The sequence below is a fragment of the Heterodontus francisci genome, unplaced genomic scaffold (genome assembly GCF_036365525.1).
Source record: "Heterodontus francisci isolate sHetFra1 unplaced genomic scaffold, sHetFra1.hap1 HAP1_SCAFFOLD_638, whole genome shotgun sequence".
Taxonomy (NCBI): Eukaryota; Metazoa; Chordata; class Chondrichthyes; order Heterodontiformes; family Heterodontidae; genus Heterodontus; species Heterodontus francisci.
Genome location: NW_027140532.1, coordinates 1 through 12,966, shown reverse-complemented (window position 1 = coordinate 12,966; position 12,966 = coordinate 1). Strand labels below are relative to the sequence as shown.

At 48.7% G+C, this 12,966-nt stretch overlaps 1 protein-coding gene across 1 annotated transcript; it reads right to left on the bottom strand.

The window, feature by feature from the left end:
• Nucleotides 1-8,009: 8,009 nt before the first annotated feature.
• Nucleotides 8,010-10,811, bottom strand: LOC137360069 (NEDD8-like; the record flags this gene model as incomplete). The annotated part of the gene is made up of 3 exons (XM_068025662.1): nt 8,010-8,533; nt 9,517-9,599; nt 10,764-10,811. Coding segments are annotated over 3 exons (219 nt in total), but the record flags the coding sequence as incomplete, so codon positions are not given.
• Between the last annotated feature and the right edge of the window lie 2,155 nt (nt 10,812-12,966).

Genomic DNA, 12,966 nt, shown 5'->3' with positions numbered 1-12,966 from the left:
TACAGCCCAGAGGGAGGCCATTCGACCCATCGAGCCCATGCCGGCTCTCCACGGAAATTATGCAGCCAGTCCCCCCCACTCCCTGCCTCGATCCCCGTAGCCCTGCACATCTATTTCTTTCAGGTGGCCAACCAACTTCCTCTTGAAGTCATTGATCATCTTCACTTCCACCACCCTTGTGGGCAGCGAGTTCCAGGTCATCACTACCCGCTGTGTAAAAAGTGCTTTCTCATATTCCCCCCTGCATCTTTTGCCAAAAACTTTCAGTCTGTGTTCTGTACTCCTTAGTTTAGTTTAGTTTAGAGATACAGCACTGAAACAGGCCCTTCGGCCCACCGAGTCTGTGCCGACCATCAACCACCCACTTATACTAATCCTACACTAATCCCATATTCCTACCACATCCCCACCTGTCCCTATATTTTCCCTACCACCTACCTATACTAGGGGCAATTTCTAATGGCCAATTTACCTATCAACCTGCAAGTCTTTGGCTTGTGGGAGGAAACCGGAGCACCCGGAGGAAACCCACGCAGACACAGGGAGAACTTGCAAACTCCACACAGGCAGTACCCGGAATTGAACCCGGGTCTCCTTGTACCATTTGTTAATGGGAACAGTTCTTCCCTGTAACTTATCTAAACCCATCATAATCTTGTAAACTTCTATTAAATCTCCTTTGATCTGAGGAAAACAAACTCAGCTTTTCCAACCTAACTTTGTAACTAAAATCCTCCATCTCTGGAACCATTCTGGTAAATCAGCTCTGCACCGTCTCAAGGAGCCTCACGTCCTTCCTGAAGCGTGGTGACCAGAACTGGATGCAATACTCTAGTTGGGGCCGAACCAGAGCTTTATAAAGGTTCAGGATAACTTCCCTGCTTTTGTTCTCAATGCCTCTATTTATGAAGCCCAAGATCCCATATGCTTTACTAAGCATTCTCTCAATATGTCCAGCCACCGTCAAAGATCGATGCACCCCCAGGTCCCTCTGTTCCTGCACACTCTTTAGAACTGTGCCATTGAGTATATATTGCCTTTCCCTATTCCTTCTGCCAAAATGCATCACCTCACACTTCTGAGTATTAAATTCCATCTGCCACCTCTGTCCATTCTGCTAGCCTATCTGTGTCCTGTTGCAGACGGTCCATAACATCCTCACTGTTTGCCACACCTCCAAGTTTGGTGTCATCAGCAAATTTTGAGATTCTACTCTGTATTCCAAGTTACAAGTCATTTATATATAGCAAAACAAAAAGCAGTAGTCCCAGCACTGCCCCTTGGGGAACACCACTGTCTACCATCCTCTCGTCTGAAAAGCAATCGTTTACTGCGACTCTGTTTTCAGTCCTTAAGACAATTTTATATCCAATTGGACACTGACCTTCCGATTTCCTGAGACTCAATTTTCTTGACCAGCCATTTATGTGGTACTTGTATCAAATGCTTTCTTAAAATCCACTGCATTCCTTTCAACCTTCTCTGTTACTTTGTCAAAAAATTCTATTAGTCAAGCATGATCTGCCTTTTACAAATCCATGCTGGCTATCCTTAATTAACCCAAACCTCTCTAAGTGCCCATTCATATTTTCCCTGATTATTGTTTCTAAAACCTTACCCACCAACGATGTCAAACTAACTGACCAGTAGTTGTCTTTGCACCCTTTCTTGAATAAGGGTGTCACATTTTCCACTCTCCAATCCTCTGGCACCTCCCCCATACCCAGGGAAGACTGGAAGATCATCACAAGTCCTTCCACTATCTCCATCCTCACTTCCTATAGCAACCTGGGATGCAAGCCATTTGGATCAGGTGACTTATCTACCCTAAGCATAGCCAGCCTTTTTAGTACTTCCACACCCTCCCCCACCCCCATCTAAATTTGTATCCTATCCACTGCCTCTACTTCTACTGATATTTAGGCAGTGTCCATTTCCTTAGCGAACACTGATACAAAGTACTCATTAAGTATATTAGCCTTGCCCTGAGCCTTTAATCATATATTACCCTCTCTGTCCCCAATAGGCCCCACTTCTCATTTTACTACTTGCTTACTATTTACATGCCAGTATAAGATCTTTGGGTTTCCTTTTATGTTGACTACCATTCTATATGGTTTTTCTTTACTGTTTCATGGGATGTGGGCCACACTGGCTCGGCCACCATTCATTGAACATCCCTCATTGCTCTTGACAACTGAGTGGCTTGCTCGGTCGTTTCAGAGGACAGTTAATACCACATTGCTGTGGGTCTGGAGTCACATGTAGGCCAGACCGGGTGAGGATGGCAGATTTCCTTCCCTAAAGGGCATCAGTGAACCAGATGGATTTTTCACGACAATCGATGATCGTTTCATGGCACCATTGCTGAGACTCGCTTTCAATTCCAGATTTTTTTTTACATTAATCAAATTTAAATTCCACCAGCTGCCGTGGTGAGATTTGAACCCGTGACCCCAGAACATTAGCCTGGGCCTCTGGATTACTAGTTCAGTGACATTACCACTACATCACCATCTGCCCGGTTTTGCTTCTCACGTCCATCGAGCACTATTGGGCCTTGTGCAGTTGGTAGTACTCTTGCCTTGGAGTCAGCACGTTGTGGTTAGAGACCCTCCAGAGACTTGAGCACAAAGAAGATAGGAGCAGGAGTAGGCCATTCAGCCCATCGTGCCTGCCCCGCCATTCAATACAATCATGGCCGATCATCCACTTCAATTTCTTTCTCCCACACTATCCCCATCTCCCCTTATGTCATTGGTATTTAGAAATCTGTCAATCTCTGCTTTAAACATACTCAATGACTGAACTTCCACAGCCCTCTGGGGTAGAGAATTCCAAAGATTTACAACCCTCTGAGTAAAGAAATTTCTCCTCATCTCAGTCCTAAGTGGCTTCCCCCTTATTTTGAAATTGTGTCCCCTGGTTCTAGACTCCCCAACCAGGGAAAACATCTTAGCTGCATCTACCCTGTCTATCCCCTTTAAGTATTTTGTAGGTTTCAATGAGATCACCTCTCATTCTTCAATCTAAAGAATACAGACCCAGTTTCCCCAATCTCTCTTCAAAGGACAGTCCTGCCATGCCAGGAACAAGTCTGGTGAATTTTCATTGCACTCCCTCTATGGCAATAATATCCTTCCTAAGATAAAGGGACCAAAACTGCACACAGCATACCAAGGTTCTATACAATTAAAACAAGACTTCACTATTCCTGTACTCAAATCCTATTGCGATAAAGGCTAACATACCATTAGTCTTCTTAATTAGCCTTAGCTGCACCTGCATGTTAGCTTTCAGTGACTTACTGACAAGGACACCCAGATCCCTTTGTACATCGACACGTTCTAATTTCTTACCATTTATGAAATACTCTGCACATCTATTCCTCCTACCAAAGTGGATAACCTCACATTTTTCCACATTATATTCCATCTGCCACGTTCTTGTCCACTCACTAAGTCTGTCCAAATCCCCTTGAAGCCGCTTTGCAACTTCCTCACAACACACATTCCCACCTAGTTTTGTGTCATCCGCAAACTTGGAAATACTACATTTGGTCCCCACATCCAAATCATTGATATACATTGTGAACAGCTTGGGCCCCCAAGGACCAAGAAACCTAAGCTGACACACCAGGGCAGTGCTGCACTGTCAGAGGTGCCATCTTTGGTTAAGGTGAACACAGAAGATACCATGACACTGTTTCGAAGAGCTGGGGAGTTATTGCCCCAGTTCCTGGCCAATATTTGGTCGCTCAGTCAACATCACAAGAACAGATTACCTGGTCATTATCACATTGCTGTTTGTGGGAGCTTGCTGTGCGTGTACTGACTGCCGCATTTCCTACACAACAGAGACTACACTTCGAAAATACTTCAATGGCTTGGGAGGTGCTGAGGTCGTGAAAGGGCGCTATATAAATGCAAGTCCGCCCAGTGCTCGAGGTGCATCCTGAAAAAACACAGGTAACCGTCGGCTTCTCTGCTCCGCTACCAACTTACTCCCGGAATGCACCCCCCACCCCTCCCCTCCAGCAACAAATGCCAGGAGCATCCCGGCCTTCACTGCACACTGGGGGCATCCCTTTAGCCACCTGTGCTGCTTCTTCCCATTCATAGGAACAGAAAGAGGCCATTCGGCCCCTTGAGCCCTTACCACTATCCTATTAGATCACGGCTGAGCCAACAAAACACTCCCAAAGATCCCCCCCCCCACCTTAGCCCTGAACCAGTGCCTTATTCCAATCTCTCTCCCATTTTCCCTCGTGCCCCCTCCCAGCTCATTGTCTGAGAGATCCAGGAGCGGCTCTCCCAACCGCATTGCCGCTAAATTGCTGACCCCCCCCCCCCAAAAAAACTTCCTTCCTGGCCCCCATGTTAACTGATGTTGTCAATGGTTCCCTCTCCTCAGGTACCCTCCCCTTTCCTTTTCAAATATGCCGCCTTCATCCTTCGAAAAAAAACTCACCCTTGACTCTTGCCCTTGCAACCTACCATCCCATCTCTAACCTCCCCAGTCCTTGAACATGACGTCACCTCCGAAATCTATGCCCATCTTTCCTGCAATTCCACGTTTGAACCCCACCCCCCCCTCACCCCACCCCAATAGCACTGAAATGGGCTTAACAGATCTATTACAGAGGCCATGGCACGCTATCCCTGCTCGTCCTATCTGCAGCCTTTGTTACGGCCGACCACACCCTACACCTCCAATGCCTCTTGTCCACTTGAGTGGGATTACCCTCATTTGGTTTTGTTCTTAACCTATCATAGCCAGAGCATCTCCAGCAGTGGCTTCTCTTCCGATCCCTGCCCCGTTATCTCTGGAGCTTCCCCACAGCTTCTTCCTTGCAACCCCGCCCGCCATCTTCCTTGTTGCCTCTTGCAGACGTTTTCAAAACAAAAAAAACGGAGGCAGCTTCCACTGACGACATTCAGCTCTGCCTCTTTTCATTGCCCCGTATTGACAGACTGCTGGTCCAACATACAAATCAGGAGCAGGAATAGGCCACTCGAGCCTGCTCCGCCATTCAATAAGATCATGGCTGATCTGATTGTAACCTCAACTCCACATTCCCACCTACCCCCGATAACCTTTCACCCCCTTGCTTATCAAGAATCTATCGACCTCTGCCTTATTTGCTTCCACCGCCTTTTGAGGAAGAGTTCCAAAGACTCACGACCCTCAGAGAAAAAATTTCTCCTCATCTCTTGTCTTAAATGGACGACCCCTTATTTTTAAACAGTGACCCCTAGTTCTAGATTCTCCCACAAGGGGAAACATCCTTTCCACATCCACCCTGTCAAGACCCCTCAGGATCTTGTATGTTGCAATCAAGTCGACTCTTACTCTTCTAAACTCCAGCGGATACAAGCCCAGCCTGTCCAACCTTTCCTCATAAGACAACCCGCCCATTCCAGGACTTAGTCTGGTAGACCAGTTATGCATGAAACTCCAATTCAACATTGGGAAGATCAAAACTGTTATCCCCTGGCTGCTGTCTTGAGGTTGAACCAGATTGTTCACAACCTCCGCGTCCTATTTGGCCCCGAGCTGAGCTTCCAACCACCTACCCCCCCCACCCCCCACCCAGCATCCTCTCCATCACGAAGGCCGCCAACCTCCCCCCAGATCACGCCTCACCTCCTTTCCCAGCCTCAGTCCATCGGCTGTTCGAGCCCTCATCCACGCTTGTTACCTCAACTCGACTATTCCAATACGTTCCTGACCAGCCTTTCTGTCCGACATTAACTGGAGTTGATCCAAAATGCCCGTATCCGAACTCACTACATGTCCTGTTCACCCATCACCCCTGCCCTCACTCTCAGTCCAGAAACAACTCCATCCGAAAGTTTATCATGTTCAAATGCCTCAATTTTTAAAACATTCTTTTGGGGTTGTGGGCATCGCTGACTAGGCCCTAATTGCCCTTGAGAAGGTGGTGGTGAGCTGCCTTCGTGAACCACTGCAGTCCTTGGGGTGTAGGTACATCCACAGTGCTGTTAGGAAGGGAATTCCAGGATTTTGACCCAGCCACAGTGAAGGAACGGCGATACAGATCCAAGTCAGGATGGTGTGACTTGGAGGGGAACTTGCAGGTGGTGGTGTTCCCATGCATCTGCTGCCCTTGTCCTTCTAGGTGTTAGAGGTCGCAGGTTTGGAAGGTGCTGTCGAAGGAGCCTTGGTGCGTTGCTGCAGTGCATCTTGTAGATAGTACATACTGCTGTCACTGTGCGTCGGTGATGGAGGGAGTGAATGTTTGTGGATGGTGTGCCAATCAAGCAGGCCGCTTTGTCCTGGATGGTGTCGAGCTTCTTGAGTGTTGTTGGAGCTGCACCCATCCAGGCAAGCGGACAGTATTCCATCACACTCCTGACTTGTGCCTTGTCGATGGTGGACGGGCTTTGGGGAGACAGGAGGTGAGTTACTCGCCGCAGAATTCCCAGCCTCTGACCTGCTCTTGTAGCCACAGTATTTATGTGGCTGCTCCAGTTCAGTTTCTGGTCAATGGTAACCCCCCCCCAGGATGTTGATAGTGGGGGATCCAGTGATGGTAATGCCACTGAACGTCAAGGGGAGATGGTTAGATTCTCTCTTGTTGGAGATGGTCATTGCCTGGCACTTGTGTGGCGCAAATGTTACTTGCCACTTATCAGTCCAAGCCTGGATCTTGTCCAGGTCTTGCGACATCTGGACATGGACTGCTTCAGTATCTGAGGAAGCGCGAATGGTGAACATTGTGCAATCAACATACAGCCCCACTTCTGTTGCATGGGGTGCGAAAGACAAGGATTTTGCATTAAGCAAACGCTAAGGAGAATCTAGGGAAAGTCTGGGAGTGCAAACTGGTGTCACGCAATAGGTAACAAAACGGCCAATGACTGGCTCTCCAATCCACCTCCAAATCCTTCCCCCACCACCCAGAACTCAACAAGTTGGGCCTCGGTTTAAATAAAAAAAGTTTCGCCCAATGTTTTTTTTAATTCTCTCATGGGATGTGGGCGTCGTTGGCTGAGCCAGCATTTATTGCCCGTCTCTCATTGCCCTTGAGGTGGTGGTGCGCTGCCTCCTTGAACCGCTGCAGTCCATGTGGAGCAGGTACACCCACCGTGCCGTTAGGGAGTGCCAGGATTTTGACCCAGCGACAGTGAAGGAACGGCGATATAGTTCCAAGTCAGGATGGTGTGTGGCTTGGAGGGGAACTTGCAGGTGGTGTCGTCCAAGAAAAGCTGGGAAGAAAAAGCTGCCAACAGTAAAAGTCATATCGACCTAACTTATCGGATTCATGTCTCCCAGGTTTACTCCCGTGTCAACAGACTGGGCTCACCTGGGCTTATTAGGGAGCCTGAATAGTAAGAACTTCCATGACTAATGTGCTGATCTTTAAACTCTGCTGAGACCGCAAATGGAGAATGGCGTCTAGTTCCGGGCACCACACCTCAGGAGGCGGGTGTAGTGCAGATTCACGAGAATTATGCCAGGCCGAAAAGGGTTGCTTTACGAGGAGGTCTCCCCGACTGGGCCCGTACGCCCTCGATTATGGAGGATTAAGGGGGTGATCTAATCGAGATGTTAAAGAGGGTTAGAGGATTCAATAGGGTATATGTAGAAAGAGAGAAAGTGAAAACTATTTCCTCTGATGGGGGAAAATCTAGAACAAGGGCGCGGAACCTTAAATTGAGAGCTGGGCTGTTCAGGGGTGATGTCAGGAAACACTTCTTCACACAAAGGCTAGTGGAAATCTCGCCTCAAAAAAAACTGAGATCGAAAGTTCTTTCGGTAGGCAAGGGGGTTAAAGGTTACGGCATCAGGGTGGGTAGATGGGAGTTCAGGAACAGATCAGCCACGATCCGATTGAATGACGGTACAGGCTCATGGGGCTGAACGGCCTCCCCTCGCCGCTAAGTTAGTCATGTCTGCCCACCTTCCCCCTCCCAAAAATAAAAGGGAGAGGTGGAAGAGAAAAACAAAGCTCCACACACGAGACAGATGTCAAGGAAGCGAAATTCAGTCAGTTTAATTGTTTATTTCTCTGTCTCCATCTGGTCCGTGAGCTCTGAGCCTTTCACTCAACAAGGTCAGAAACAACCGAACTGGAGGACCAGAGGTGCACCCAGTCTCTCAGCGAGAGGCGGCGGGGAACAAACATGAAAGGAATTAAGCATTGATACACCTTAATTAAAAAAACAAAACCGAATGTAATGCAAATAGCGAACTGCTCATTCCGGTGGGCGCTAATTATCGGTAGGGGTGAGGGAGAGGCAGAACCGAGAGGGGTTGGTATCTACTTTGGGGGGATGGGGGAGGAAAGAGAAGGGGGCACACGGATGGGTGTCGGGGTCTGTAAAGTTCCATGCATTTGAGGGGTAAGACCCACCCCTCCCCTCCTCCCCCCCCCACCCCAACACCCCTCTCTTTTCCCGACTTGAGGTCTGTGTTCAATCACCGAGCTCCTCCCCTCAAAGCCAGCACCAGATGTAGCACGGAGCCTCCCTGAATCTTGTAGTCTGCCGCTGTCTTCTCATCGTTCCTGGGGGGGGGGAAAAAGAGAGGGCAGGAGTGACATGGCTTGAAAACGTTGTCCTGTTACCAACCACCGCACCTTCCCCCCCACACCACTGCCCCCCCCCCAGCCAACCCTGGATCTCAGAAGGTCACAGGTTTGAGTCCCCCCCCACCCCCCACACACAAAACCCCCAACACTCCAGAGGCTCGAGCCCCTACAATGCAGGGCTGACATGCCCGGGAATGTAAACTGAACAGGGACCCCCGCATACACAGACAGACAAATCAGGACATGCCACTGATGTGGTAGCCTGGGTTGTTACAACATCGAACAGCTTGTCTATAACCACACTCATGGACATTGGCCTTTTGAAATGTGTGGGGTTTCCTTCTTGCCTTATCAAGATGCAGAAATCACATCCATTGCTGGTATGCACCCAAGACCCCACCCTGCTGGGAGCAGGGTATGACCACATGCAGGTGGTCCTGCATAGCCAGGGTGGGATTGATAAGGCACTGAAACCCAATCGGATGACCCAATTCAAAACCTTACCTTGTATGTCGAGGGACCAGGGTCAGAAAGGGGTATGAAGCCACAGCTCACAAGGAACATTGACGCTGCAGCCAGGAAGCATGACTTGACCAGTCACAGGAAGTCACGCGGGAGAAGTTGCTCAGTGGATCTGACCACCTGGGAATGAGCTCCTGTACGCGTGCCTACTGAGCGACTGGTGTTGTAAGTATATACTATTGCTTGGTGAGTTAATAAAGGTGTTCCACATAAAGTGGAAATAGTACCCAAAGTCTGTTTCGTGCGATCGATTCTCAGTACGGGGGCAGGACCTTAAGAGGGAAGTGAGACCCCATTTATAAGAGTCTTACACATTACAACAGTGATGACACTTCAAAAGGAGTACTCAATTGGTTGTAAAGCGCTTTGGGACGTCCAGAAAGGCACCATGTAAATACAGGCTCTCACTATCCACCCCTCCGCTGCCTGATACTCACATCTGTTTCCCGCTGTAGATGAGGCGCTGCTGCTGCGGGGGGATTCCCTCTTTTTCCTCCACTCGCTCTTTTATTCGCTCCACCTAAAGGGTGGAAACAACACCAGATCCACATCGGACAGGAGCGACTCTTAATACTGACGCGTTACGAAACGCGAGCCCCAATGTTTATGAACACTGGATTTGTAACATGATTTTTTTTTTTAAAAAAACAACTTTTAAAAGCTTGAGTCAGAGAAGTCAGGTGACCTCACCAACTCTGCTTGAAGACGAGACAGAAATCTTGGTTACCAGGACAACACAGGTCAAAGACTCTTCTTTTACAAAAAAAAACAGAGACTGCTGGGGTACAACACCTGAACAATGGATTTCACGCTCCCAGACTTGCGGATCGTAAGCAAGGAGTCAGTGATTCTGAGGATGCAAACGTGCACGGCAGCTGCTAACGCCTGGAAACACTGTAAAGCCCAGATGGCTCTGCTGAAGCCAGACTTCTGGACTATGAATATTAGAAAAAGACAAGGAGCTATTGGCTTTTGATTCTAGATAAATTTGACAGACTTTCCGAAGGCAGACCGGCTGTAAAAAAAAAAAGGAAACAAGCGGCGGCAGCTTCAAGGGAGAGAAAAAGAACTGAGAGCACAAGGTTGCAAAGACTTGAACCTGTTTCGAAAGTTGAAGTTTGCGGACAAGTAAAAGACCAGCAGGATCACAGGAATTGCCTTATTCACGGACGCCCAGCTCGAAAGTACTCAGAGAAGTGAGCAAGGAGAACATTGACTTTGGGAAAATTCTAGGAGATCCGACCCATTGCTACTGGGAGGAGGAGGAGGAAGGATTTCACCATCAAAGAGGACTATGTAACTTGCAGGTGGGGTGTGAGGTTTTCAAGTATTTTAATAAGAAAATACTTTTCTTTATAATTTGGGGCATCAGCTACTTATAAAGTCTATTTAGTTAATGGGAATTTCTTGCAGTTTAGTTTTTTTTATAATGAAAGCCTTAAAATGTGAAATCGGGTCGTGTAATTCTTTAAACTGGCCTGGGGGTTCGTATCTTGTAGCTTAACTACAACGGACTCATAGAGGTCATAACACCGGCATCATCAACGTTCCAGCACACTCCAACAGATTGGTGCGTGACAAAAACAAATTGAAAGCACGCACGGGCCGGACAACCTAAGCACAGAGGCACACAAGTTGGGAAATGTGCCGAGTGAGACAAGGACGAGCCGGATGCGGATCTCACCTTATCAGTGGGCTCGATATCGATTTCAATCTCCTTCCCGGTCAGTGTCTGAAAGGAAGAAAAAACACACAGGGAGGTCAGACCGACAGGCAGCGATGCCTCAGGACAGCTTCCCTCATCGGCTCAGAAGAAAGGGGCGATAAGTAGTAGGAGTAGGCCACGTGGCCCCTCGAGCCTGCTCCGCCATTTAATTATCATGGTTGACCTTCGACCTCAACTCCACTTTCCCGCCCGCTTCCCTTATCCCTCGATTCCCTCTGTGCCCAAAAATCTATCAATCCCAGTCTTAAATGCATTCAACGACGGAGCATCCACAAACCTCTGGGGAAGAGAATTCCAACGATTCACAACCCTTTTGAGTGAACAAATTTCTCATCTCAGTCCTAAATAGTTGACTTCTCGTCCTGCGACTGTGGCCCCTGTGCTAGATTCCCCTTCAAGTGGGAACCTCCCATCAGCATCTTCCCTGTCAAGCCCTCTCAGTGTCTTACGTTTTAATGTGGTCACCTCTCATTCTTCTAAACTCCAGGGAGCACAGCACCTTCGACTCAATCTACCAGAGGTCGACCCTCTCATCTCAGGAATCACTGTCCTTTAGGAATGAAATCTGCCTTCCTTACTTGGTCTGGCCTACAGCAATGTGGCTGACTCTTGACTGCCTCCCTCAAATGGCCGAACAAGGCACTCAGTTGTACCAAACTGCTACAACAGCAAACTCAGCCCTGTCGACCCTGTAAAGTCCTCCTTACTAACACCTGGGGGTTTGTGTCAAAGTTGGGAGAGCTGTCCCACAGGCTAGTCAAGCAACAGCCTGACAGTCATACTCACGGAATCGTATCTGACCATGTCCCAGACACTGCCATCACTATCGCCGGGTATGTCCTGTCCCACCGGCAGGATAGATACACCAGAGTTGGCAGCACAGTGGTATACAGTTGGGAGGGAGTTGCCCTGGGAATCCTCAACATTGACTCCTGACGCCATGAAGTCTCATGGCATCAGGTCAAACATGGGCAAGGAAATCTCCCGATGATTACCACCTACCGCCACCCCCCCACCCCTCCCTCAGCTGATGAATCAGTACTCCTCCATGTTGAACAACTGGCAGAAACACTGAGGGTAGCAAGGGCACAGAATGTATGCTGGGTGGGGGACTTCAATGTCCATCACCAAAGGTGGCTCGGTAGCACCACGACTGACCGAGCTGGCCGAGTCCTAAAGGACATAGCTGCTAGACTGGGTCTGCGGCAGGTGGGAAGGGAACCAAGAGAGAAAAACCACTTGACCTCGTCCTCACCAATCTGCCTGCCGCAGATGCATCTGTCCATGACAGTATTGGTAGGAGTGACCACCGCACAGTCCCTTGTGGAGGCGAAGTCCCATCTTCACACTGAGGGTACCCACCATCATGTTGTGTGGCACTACCGCCATGCTAAACGGGGCAGATTTCGATCAGATCTAGCAGCTCAAAACTGGGCATCCATGAGGCGCTGTGGGCCATCAGCAGCAGCAGAATTGTACTCAACCACAATCTGTAACCTCATGGCCCGGCATATACCCATCTACCATTACCATCAAGCCAGGAGAGCAACCCCGGTTCAATGTGGAACTTGCCTTGAGCAGCACCAGGTATACTTAGGGGAGGCGGTGGGGTAGTGGTCATGTCACTCAACTAGTCCAAAGGCCCAGGCTAAAGCTCTGGGGACACAGGTTCAAATACCAGCTGGGTGGAATTTAAATTCAATTAATAAATTCAAGTGATTAATAAAAACATCTGGAATTGAAAGCTCATCTTGCTAACGGGTGCCATGAAACTATCGATTGTCGTAAAAACCCATCTGGTTCACTAGCGCCCTTCAGGGAAGGAAATCTGCCGTCCTCACCTGGTCTGGCCCACATGTGACTCCAGACCCACAGCAATGTGGTTGACTCTTAACTTCCCTCTGAAATGGCCGAGCAAGCCACTCCGTTCAAGGGCGATTAGGGATGGTGAACAAATGCTGGCCTTGCCAGCAATGCCCACATCCCAAGAAAGAATAAAAGAAAATAAAACTGAGGTGTCAGCCTGGTGAAGCTACAACACAGGAATACTTGCGTATCCAAACAGCAGCAGCAGCATGTGATAGAGCTAAGCGATCCCACAACCAACGGATCAGATCTAAGCTCTGCAGTCCTGCCACATCTAGTCGTGAATGGTGGTGGA